This window comes from Paroedura picta, chromosome 11, assembly GCF_049243985.1.
Source record: "Paroedura picta isolate Pp20150507F chromosome 11, Ppicta_v3.0, whole genome shotgun sequence".
NCBI lineage: Eukaryota > Metazoa > Chordata > Lepidosauria > Squamata > Gekkonidae > Paroedura > Paroedura picta.
This window is the reverse complement of record NC_135379.1, coordinates 4979976-4991348: the sequence shown is the minus strand read 5'-3', so window position 1 is coordinate 4991348 and position 11373 is coordinate 4979976. Positions and strand designations below refer to the sequence as shown.

Genomic DNA, 11373 nt, shown 5'->3' with positions numbered 1-11373 from the left:
TAAAAATGGCTAATGAGAACAGCGGCAGCAGCTCTCGTTTTATTTTAAATGCAAGCCATAAATTAATACAAAGACGGGGAAATAAAAAGCTGCTGCCTCAGCCCCAGAAATTGAAGCTAATAAAATCCTCATCGGTTCAAACAGGAGGAAGACCAGGAAGAATATATTGGGCTGTCACACAAACCGTGGCTCCGGCTTGATTGTGATTTTGTCGGCCAGGTGTAGCGGGTGGTGATATGTTTTGCTGGCACACGCAGGCAGGCAGGCAGGCAGGCAGGCAGAGGGTGTGTGTACGCGGAGAGAGCGAGAGAGACTGTGACGATTATCCCCTCTTCTGTCAATAGGTGGTGCTGGTGCCAGATCAGTGTCTTGGTGGTGAATTTTAGAAGGCCAGGCGACTAGGGATGCCAACTCCAGGTTGGGAAATTCCCAGAGATTGAAGGGGAGGAGCCTGGGGGAGGGCAGAGGTGTGGGAGGGAGCTCAGTATGGATGTGATGTCATAGATCCCATCCCCAAAGAACAACTTACCTATGAAGGCTCAAAACAAACAAACAAAACACCACCACCCAAATCCTTAGCAGCCAAGTGGCTTATTACAATCCTGAGATAACATTTCTGCACTGGCATAAACATTGCTCAGTTATTGGGGAAGTACTGGAGTATGTTTTGACATCACGTAATTTGGCATTTTCAAACATTTTTTTAATGTGTGTTAATTTACTGCCTCTCTGGGGTCATACGATATTAAAGGTTTTGTAGAAGAACCAATTTTTTTTTAATGATGAAGTCTTTCAATTATATTTTCCAGCTCTGGGAATTTAAAAAAAAACATCTGCTAGCAAGCAGGGCCTTGGGATATAATTCCCAGGACTATGGGCAGGGTTGCCAGCTTTGGGTTGGGAAATACCTGGAGATTTGGGAGACAGAGTCTGGGGAGGGCAGTGTTTAGGGAGGGGAGAAAGCTCAGGGGGTGGGGGTGGTTAATGCCATAGAGTCAACTTTCCAAAGAGGCCATGCTCCCCACAGGAACTGAGCAAAGTTGTTTGGAGATCAATAACAATAGCAGGAGATCTCCAGGTGCCACCTGGAGGTTGGCAGCCCCATATATAGGGTGGAGAGCACAGTGAATATGGTGGTGGAAGTAGGGATGAGTGATCTTTGGGCACCAGTGAAAAAGAAGAAACACACAGATGGATATGGCTTAGCTCCTTGGGTTTCTCGTGCATTTGAGGGCAATGGACAGATCTACCTGCTCAGTCATCCTTGAGCCGCCAGAAATCTACCAGCAGTGCACTCTCTGTGGATTCGTCTGCCTTTCTTCAGCCACAGGTAATTTTTAATTTTTTTAAAAAAATCATTAGACAAAAAAGGGGAAAAAATTGGCAATGCCAACACAAATACGTGGAAAAACACACACACAACATGATTAACTAAATATACAAAATAACATAATTGCACAAATTCAGCCGCAGATAATAAAGAACAGCATATTAGATATTTTTAAAAATTCATCGACAGGTGCTTGCAGATGTTTTCATCTTTTGGGTTAGGATTGCTAAGCATTCCCAGGTCGTGTGGCGAAGATTTTCCATCAAGATGTTTACTGATGTATTGGTGTATTTCCTTCATTTCATTTCCCTCTACACAAGCCAGCTGTTGCTCGGACATTACATCTGTAACAATGCCTTTTACAGTCCGAGGCAGCTTTCAGGTCTTCCTGCACACACTCTCTCCGTTGAGACACGCTGATTCTTGTTCTCCTTGCTTTTCTTCTGACATCTTAAAGAGGGCAAGCTTTCATTCTCTCCCCTTAAAACTTCCATCTTGCTTTTCCCTCCTTTGATCTATGGTGGCATGCTTCAGGTGCTATGTGTAAAAAAGAATCCTAACCCTAAGACAGCCTTTCTTAACTTTTGTACCACTGAGAACCCCCTGAAACATTCTTCAGGCTTCAAGAAACTTCAAAAGTTTCTTGATCATGCAGAATATAGTTGGGAAGGAGGGCTGAGTACATGACCACCTGGGGTCCTTCATACTCCCACCCCTTCCAGGCCTATCACTGGCCATTTTGGGAGGGGTGGGCAGGTCAACATGACCATATCTAGTCATATCACCCATTAATGTTTTAACAAATTTTTAAAAATTTAAAAATATATTGAAAATTGATTAACTTCCACCCATTCAGGAAACCCTCGCAAGGCCATCAAGAAACCCCAGGGTTTTATGAACCCCTGGTTGAGAAAGTCTGCCCTAAGATGTGCAGTCAAATTAAAATTGCCTCTTACCATACTTGCAGTGCAGTCCTACATGGAGTCAAGCCCCCTAAATTCTTTTAAGTCAGTGGGTTTAGAAGGGTGTAGCTCCGCATAGGACTGTACCCTTAATGATTGTTTTGTTTCCTAAAATCCTTAAATATTACCCTTTTAAATAAAAAACCCTGCTGCAAAATTATTATAAAAATATTTTGACACACGCTAGTTATTCCATTTCTCTCTGCTTCTTTCTTTCCCCACCCACATCCGTGGCGAAATAAGAGTTCGGAATGATGCTGTAGCACCGGCAGCATGTTGCTGATTTTATCTGTACTCCGCCTTTTTGACCGAGGCGCAAGGCGGATAATACGCTGCAAGTCAAATCCGATCAACAGGATGGGACATTGAACAGGCAAGGTGCTGGGACTTAGATTACAGCAATCTGAAACAAAATGTAAATATAAAACCTGATGTGTTAAATGCAGGAAATGGCATTGCGCAAGTAGAAAACTATACATGGAGAGAAAGGAAACCAGTTCTCTGGAGGGCCAACAACGGGGCAGGGAGGCTAAGGCATTTGCCTTATAGGAACATTAGAAGAGCCCTACTGGATGAGACTAGTCCAACATCCTGCCTCACACGGTGGCCAACTAGTTCCTCTGAAGGGCCAACAACAGAGCAGGGAGGCCAAGGCTTTCACCTGATAAGAACACCAGACGAGCCCTGCTGGATCAGGCCAGTGGTCCATCTAGTCCAGCCTCCTGTCTCACAAAGAGGCCAACCAGTTCCTCTGGAGGGACAACAACAAGCTAGAGAGGCTTAGGCCTTTCCCTAAAGTTATCTGGGATTCAGAGGTGTTGTGCCTCTGAATGTGGAAGGCCACCATAGCTAGTAGTCATTGATAGACGTATCTACCATGAATATATCTAATCTCCTTTTCAAGCTGTTTATTCCTGTGGCCATCACTAAGTCCTCTGGCAGTGAATTCCATATTTGGATCACTCTGTGTCAAGCAGGATTTCTTTTTGTCTGTCCTGAAGCCTCCTGCCCATCAGTCCTCAAGTTCCAGTTTTTTGGGAGAAGACGTTTTGTAAGCAAAGTTACTCATTCAGAAATATCTAATGTTGAATTCCAAGCCACTTTGAACAGAGTGAAGTATCCTGGCATTTCAGGGGAATTAATTGCTTAATTGTAGCCTCCTGTACATTTTTTGGGAAGGAACCATTCAAATTCAGTGACGTTTACTTCTGCGTTTAACGTAAGTCAGAGAGCTCTGTTAGTCTTTACAAACATGGCATCTCAAAGACTAACAGGTTCTTGCAGGAATCCATGAACAACCAGATACGTGTATGCACCTGAAGGAGTGTGCTTGCACACAAAAGTTTATCCTTTGAGTAAAACGTTGTTGGTCTTACAGGCGCCACTGGACTCAAACCGTTTTGGTTTTTTTGCAAAACTCTTTGTCCGACTTTCTCCATAGTGGACTCAAGTGGGTAGCCGTGTTGGTCTGAAGCAGCACAACAAAATCAGAGTCCAGTGGCACCTTTAAGACCAACAAAGATTTATTCAGGGCGTGAGCTCACGCCTTGACTAAATCTTTGTTGGTCTTAAAGGTGCCACTGGACTCTCGTTTTGTTGTTTTTCCTTAGTAGGCTTTTGCTGCCATCCCAGTTACTCTGGAGGTTCCTACAGATGGTACGACAGATGGAAAGATTGACAGCATTCCGCATCCTCATCCATGAATCTCTTGAAGGCTCAGGGACTTGTGAGAGCGTCTCCACAAACTCCTTGGGAAAATCACAGGAGATACAGTTTCACTGGCCCAGCGGCGATCCCTTTGACAAAAACGTGTGGGGAAGAGCCGATTCCCACAGTGTCCTGGGGAGGGCGAGATGGGGAAAGATCAAAAGTATTCCTCGGAGGGGTGCCAGACACCACGCAGGCCTTCCCCTGGCAGCTGTCGTGTGGGGACTCTGATTAAACATGGGGGCAAACTCGGGAGGGTCAATAGAGGCCCGTCTGGAGCCTGGCTGTTTGTCATTGCTCCTCAGCTGCTCCAAGTGTGAAATTTTTCAGGCCCTTCCAAAGAGACAAGGAGAGTTTTGAGCAGCTCTTTCAAGTAAGGTTTTGTTTGCAGACCGATAGGCCCTGGTTTCATCCCGCACCTACAAAACACACCCACCCTACGTTTCAACACAACAAGGATGCAAATCCTCCCCCAGTCCGTATTGTAAAAGTGTGTGTTTGTTTGTCTGAAGTGCTGTCAAGACGGAATCAACTTATGCAGATCCCCTAGGGTTTGCAAGGCAAGAGATTAACCGGGATGCCAGCCTCCAGGTACCCCCTGGAGAGCTCATCTCCATGCTACAGAGACTAGCTGCCTTTGATCAGTAGTTGTTAAGAGTGGTGGGTTCTAATCCAGTCCATGATATCTGAAGAGCCACAGTTTGGCCACCCCTGCAGAGGGCTTTCAAGGCAAGAGGTGTTCAGAGGTGATTTGCCATTATTTATATTTATTTCCCACCACTCCTGAGGGAAGCCCGTGGGGGGTCACAAAGTCCATAAAACCCTTTAAAACCCCCATAAAAAGACATAGAACCCCTTATCTGCCTCTGCGTAGTGACCCTGGATTTTTGGTGGTCTCCCATTGTATCCTTTCCTGCTTTCTGTTAACCGCCCTGAGCCCTCGAGGAGGGCGGTATATAAATATAATAATAAAAATAATAATTAAAAAAGACTGACCAGGGCTGACACTACATAACTTCCGAGATGTGAATAGATCTACCAGCCTGGGTTCTTCAGCTCTGTGTGAGGCTGCACTCTCAACAGTTCCATAGTTATAATTCTTGACTTCTCTGAAAGGAGAAGTATTTTCTGAATGTTAGTACCACCAGCCAGACTGTACTATGAAAAGGAAAAAAATCAGGAAATTGAGGAGACACCAAGTTTGAACATATGGCTAATAAAATTCCAGGAGACTGCTATTTATGAATAAAACTGTATGTGTGCGTATAGAAGAAATGCAGCCCCCCGCCCCAATTAACAGCAATGTCTGTAATGCTAAGTGGAGTAGAATTAAAGTAATTCTCTTTCTTTGCTTTTAACACCTATGTGTTTATATTACTATGAGCATGTAATACTGCAATTTGGCAGCCAATACTTTATGATTTATTGGGCTGAATCCAGAACAAATTTTCTATTAATAGAAGGAATTTATGTCAATGGAACAGAAATTTCTACATCCTCCTCCCTGTATCCCTGCTGCAGCTCACTGATCTCAAAATATGTTTTTTGGGATCCAAGGGGCCATGTGGGGCATGATCCGTGGATTGTAATTGCAGGGGGAGACCAAAACCCCCCCATCTTCTTTTCCTCCCTTGCATTTCCTCCACAGACAACTTCTAGATTCCAAATTTTATATTGCCAGGGATTGTTTCCCAACGCACTGTTTATAAGAAGAGTTGGTTTTTATACCTCGCTTTTCACTACCTGGAGGAGTCTCAAAGCAGCTTACAGTCACCTTCCCTTCCTCTCCCCACAACAGACATCTGTGAGGTAGGTGAGGCTGAGAGAGCTCTGAGAAAACTGCTCTGTGAGACCAGCTCTAAGAGAACTATGACTAGCCCAAGGTCACCCAGCTGGCTTCATGTGGAAGAGTGGGAAGTGGGGAATAAACTCGACTCTCCAGATTAGAAGTCACCACTCTTAACCACTAAACCAGGCACTTGGGTAATACAACACCACGAACAATATTATGAACATGTTAGATTTAGATCTCCTCCTGTCAAATGCAAGGAAATTGTAATCTTCCTGCCAGCATGTGACTAAAGTGTGTAGGAACAGATGTAGGAACAGGAAAGTATTCAGGAACAGGGAAACACTCTATCCCAGTTGGTCACTGGAAAGAATTAATGCTGTGGGGTTGGATAATGCAAAACCAGCTGGAATCTCTGCTTACAGATCCATTTGTAGCTCGGTCACAAGAGAAGAACCCACAGTGGTCAGATGGGCAACTGGGCCCTTCCAGAAGACCGAAAACGGCCCTTGACAGGGCAAGAATTAAAGTCGCGCCAGCCGCAAACCCCGTGGCATCTCAGACAATGGAAGGAAGAGAGAATAAGGTCCGTGCTGGATACAGTAAGTACATAATGGGAAGCATGATTTTAGGTAGCAGAGCAAAACCCTTGGAGAGAGGAGATGCGGAGGAGAGAGGAAATAAAGAAAACTCAAGGGCAGAAAAGATTATTTAGTAATGGTAGAAAAAGCCATCATTGGAAAGGGGCCAAGCAGGGGAAAGATACAGAGTCTTTCATTGCCATGATGTGACAGACCCTAGCCAATGGATGCTTGGGATCAGGCTGTGGACAGCCCTAGCAGGTGACCTACTCCCTCACCCCTGATGCAGATAACAGCTGGTTGGAGGCTTTGTGGGGAGTTGTAGGGAGGGAGCTTTTGGGGTGGCTGGGAGGGTGGGTGAGGGTTCTTAATTGTTTTACTGTATTTCATTGCTGATGTCAGAGGAGATGACTGAGAGGGGATCTGATAACCATCTTCAAGTATTTAAAAGGGTGCCATATAGAGGATGGAGCAGAGTTGTTCTCTCTTGCCCTGGAGGGACGGACCAGAACCAATGGGATGAAATTAATTCAAAAGAAATTCCATCTAAACATCTGGAAGTTCCTGACAGTTAGAGCGGTTTCTCAGTGGAACAGGCTTCCTCGGGAGGAGGTGGATTCTCCATCTTTGGAGATTTTTAAACAAAGGCCGGAGAGCCATCTGACGGAGAGGCTGATTCTGTGAAGGCTCAAGGGGGTGGCAGGTGACAGTGGAGGAGCGAGAGGGTTGTGAGTGTCCTGCATAGTGCAGGGGGTTGGACTAGATGACCCAGGAGGTACCTTCCAACTCAATTATTCTATGATTCTATGTGAGCTGCTGCGAGCTAGCTGACATAGGAGCGTCAGCATAAAAGTTTAATAAATAAAAATAAGTAAACAAACCCAGAGTGGGGAAGGGGCTTTTCCTCTCCCCCTCTCTATGCTGCCACATTCCCAGCAGTCATTAGATATCAGAAGCAGAGCTGGCCAAGGTGATATCAGGGCCAGTTTGTGCCTATTAATTAAGAGTAGTAATTAATAATTTTTGGATCTTGTCAGCATTGTTCTCTGACACCTTTACGGTGTTTGGATTGCTTGTAGTGCTTTGGGGATATAATGTAACTCAGGGGTAGTCAACCTGTGGTCCTCCAGATGTTCATGAACTACAATTCCCATGAGCCCCTGCCAGCAAACATGACCATGTAGGAAAAAAAGGGATTGCTGAGTTTATAATATTACTTTAAAGTTGTTTGGAGTTATGAAGGCGCACTTGAACTTTTCTTTGCCGATCTCCTTGAAAGATGCTACAAATATCAGTGGAAGAGATTCCCTTGGTGGAATAATTCACCATACAAGGTAACTGGGGGGTGTTTTCCCTGTTTTTGCCGCTTGATCTTTTTGTATTTGTTTCTATGTATCTGTTTATAACTATCACATTGTATGTTTTTTAGACCTTGTGTGAAAAACTTGAAACAGAGACTTACTCTGCAAACTCTGTCCTTGCTTTTTTTAAACAAGGTTTATAAATGCAGAGGCTTTCCACAAATTTCTCTGCATGAACTTTTATTTCATGTTTAATTGATAGAACCAATGCAGGTCTTTGTTTGGATTGAATCCTACAGGGTCCACCATGGCTGTGACTTGATGGTGCTTCCTATCAGCCACTGAGGGATGTGGACTTGCACTGGAACCAGGTGCTAGAAACACCTCAGACCAAGTTGACCAAGGTCAGAAGGCCCTTAAGTATATGCGCAAGACCAGGCGACCCCAGAGGCCACTGGCCAATCAACGGGGCTGATGCAACAGGGGCATTCACAGCTCCTGGTATCCCAATATGTCCCCAGGAGAGCACTGCGCTCTGCCAACGCTAATTTGTTGGCAATCCCTGGACCCAAAGATGTTTGCCTGGCCTCAACCTGGCCTCCGCCTGGTGTTGTCTGTTGAAAACTGGGCTCTGACCCAGCTGTCAAAGTTCAGCAGGGCCTGCAAAACGGAGCTCTTTTGCAAGACCAATGGTTGAGGTCAGGGCTGGACAGAAATTATAGCGGCCTTTCTTCTTCCCTCTGGCTCCCCTCTTTATTTTAGACAATCCCCAGTTTTGCTAGTCTGGAAGAGGGGAGAGGTATTGAATTTTTAAAAACGGTATTATCTGTTCCACGTATTTCTGGTAAGAGCTTGGAGGAGGTGCTGGTCTCATGGCTTAAGTGCCACTCAGTGTTTACCCACCCACTCAGAGTGGCTGTCCCACCCCTGAGTGCCTCCTCCTCCAACCGGCTTGCCTACCTGTCCAGCGGCCAGCTAATCGCCTTCCGTCCCTTATCCCCTCCTCCCACTTCCCTCTGAGGCTTGGGGGCTGCAGATCCCTGCCATGCAAGAGCTGCCCTTGCTGGTGAGTTCCCTAACAGTTGCCTGCAGACTTCCCAAGTCCTGGAAGGAGGGGGAGGCCATCAGCAGAGTTCTTCTACCACCCCCCCCCCTCCAATCTAGCACCCACTGCAATGGGCTTGGCCCCTAGTAATTACCATAAATAACCCAAAGACTGCTTGTGGGGAGGGGCAGTATAGAAATCAAATAAAGGTCTCCCATGCCTTTCTTGTGGCTAAACAAGGCATCAGAAGATCTGACCGTGGATCCCCAATATCATAATGGGGCCACTGCTACATTTCAGGCTCATCCCAAAAGATTCGGTTAAGGGTTCATGCAGTCCAGCATCCTGCCTCACACAGTGGCCAAGGCCTTCCCCTGACAAGCACACGAGAAGACTCCTGCTGGATCAGGCCAATGGTCCATCTAGTCCAGCATCCCGTATCACACGAGAACTGGGTTTGATTCCCTGCTCTTCCACATGCAGCCAGCTGGGAGACCTTGGGCCCATCAACAGTTCTCTCAGGGCTCTCTCCGCCTCATCTACATCACAGGGTGTCTGCGGTGGGGAGAGGAAGGGAAAAGATGTTTGCAAACCACTTTGGGACTCCTTCGGTCAGTGAAAAGTGGGGTATCAAAACCCAGCCCTTCCTCACAATGCTGCATTGGATAGTTTGCTGGCTCCCAGGGCCAAAGTGCAGGCTCCATGCAAATATGCCCAAGGAAGTGTTTTTTCCTCGTTAGATGAAAAACTGCCCTGGAAGGAGCCGTCTGGAGCAGAGGGGCGTTCCCCTGCCAGCCATTTTCCTGCTCAGTCCCAAAGGCACGACTCTAGGAGAAGGAGGGTGCCGCAGCAGCATTGGGGTGGGGGACCCTGCAAGGAGAGGGCTGCGGGGAAAGGGTTAAGCGTCCCCCCCCCATCCTCCTCTCCGAGCTGCCCTCTGCAGGCGGCTGCTTCTTATTTAAAAGGACAGGCAGATTCCGGGCGTTTTGCAGGCGGCGCCTCGAGCTCTGGTTCCCCGGCAGGTCAACGGGCCGCCGCCGAAGCGCGGAGAAGGCGCCCCTGGGAGGCTGCCGGGGGGGGGGGGCGGGGGTCCCGCGGCCAAAGAGCCACGGACCGGACAGCTCCTCTCCCCTCGCCACACCGCACAGGCGGCTCCGGGGACTGCCCCTCACCGCACGCGGAGACGGCACCGGGAGAGCCGGGAGCCAAGCGCCTGCTTCTGCTTCGCCCGCCGCTCCCGCCCGGCCCCTTCCCCTTGGCCGCCTCCTCCTCCTCCTCCTCCTCCGGCCCTGCCCCGCCCCCTCGCGCGCCTTGACGGGCAGCCGGCCTCGCCAGTCCGCGGCCCGGCCTCCACTTCAGCCCCTTCCCCCGGCCCCGCCTCGCGCCTCCCCCCCTCCTCCCGTCCACCCCAGCCCCCTCCCCCTCCCCCGCCTCTCCCCTTTGTATCAAACATCCGGGTTTCCCCCGCTGGCCCGCGGTCGTGTGTACATCCACACATCCCCGCGCGCGCCCCATCTGTGTTTTTACGCACACGCCGGGTCGGCGCCTCGTCCCCCTCCCCCTGCCCCCCCCCGTGAGAAGCCATTTTGGATTCCGTTCAGGTGCCCGGCGTCCTCTGGGGGGGGGGGCGTGTGTGTGTGTACATGACAACTGCAGCCCCAGCCTCTCCCCCTCCTCCTCCTCGTCCCCCGCCCTCGCCTCGCGCCGCGAGTGGCGCGCGCGCTGCCAGCCCTTTCGCCGAGCGCCCGAGCCAGCCAGCGAGCGATGCCTCAGAGCGGACCGCGTCGCCCGCCAGCCCTCCGCGCCCTGTCCGGCCGCGGCGCTCTGCCCGTCCGCCCCCGGCCCGCCGACCCCCCGCGCTGGCCGCCTCGCCTGGCCAAGTTCGCGCCGCTGCCGCGGGGCCTCTGAGGGGCGGCGGGCGGGAGTCCGGCGGGCGCGCGCGGGAGGGGATGCGGGAGGAGGAGGAGGCGCCGCCGCCGCCGCCGCCGCGCCGGGGCTGAAGCAGCCCAAGGACCTCCGAGCCCGCCCGCCCGGCCGCCGCTCCGGGAGACGCCAACCGCGCCCGCCCGGGGCCCAGCGGAGGCGGCCCGCGCCCGCCCGCCCGCCTGCTGGGGCGACGCCTGGAGCGGCCGGCCTGCGCTCGACTCACCTGTCCGGAGAGGAGCCTGCTTCGGGGAAGCCGCCGCCGCCTGGGACTTGGGAGAGAACCGCGCGGGCCCGAAAGAGGAGCCCGCCTTTCTGTTCGCGTGTCCGAATCGGGGCCGAAGCCCCCCCCTTCCCCCTCTCCCCCGTCCCTTCCCCGCCTCCCTCGGCGGGGCGCCCGGAGCAGGAGGAGGCACGAGGCAGCGGCGGACTAGGATGGTGCCCTGGCTAACTTTCGCCTTCCTCTGGGGGACTTTCTGCGCGCGTAAGTACACGCCAACCAGCCACCCCCCCCCCCGAAAACAAAGTTTCCATCGTTATTCCCTTTAATTTGTTTAAAGGGCATTCTTGTGCACGCCGAGAGTGGAATGCAGCGGGCTCCGAGCGACGGGGAAGACGGTCCCTACAGGCGCCCAGGCGGCTTGGAAACACAAAGAGTTAATTCGGTTCGCCGTTGTTGTTGCTGTTGGTTTTTTTTTAAAGGAGAGCAAAACAACACAACTTTGTGCACCGCTG

At 50.2% G+C, this 11373-nt stretch overlaps 1 protein-coding gene and 1 long non-coding RNA gene across 5 annotated transcripts in view; one reads left to right on the top strand and one right to left on the bottom strand.

The window, feature by feature from the left end:
* LOC143820817 (uncharacterized) lies at positions 1–10999 on the bottom strand. 3 transcript variants are annotated; one of them, XR_013225534.1, is made up of 3 exons: positions 10865–10999; positions 4996–5108; positions 1–4332 (listed from the first exon to the last, which is right to left on the bottom strand). It is a non-coding gene; the product is annotated as an uncharacterized LOC143820817 (long non-coding RNA). The 3 variants fall into 3 exon arrangements; XR_013225533.1 differs by having other exon boundaries at positions 1–4131; XR_013225535.1 differs by lacking the exon at positions 4996–5108 and having other exon boundaries at positions 1–4131; positions 10865–10986.
* Positions 10959–11373, top strand: part of ACVR2B (activin A receptor type 2B) — a 101488-nt gene continuing 101073 nt past the window's right edge. For both annotated transcript variants that reach the window (XM_077304099.1, XM_077304098.1), the window contains exon 1: positions 10959–11122. In XM_077304099.1, the coding sequence (XP_077160214.1) occupies positions 11074–11122 (49 nt within the window). In that variant the 5' untranslated portion in view covers positions 10959–11073. The remainder of the gene's footprint in view (positions 11123–11373) is intronic.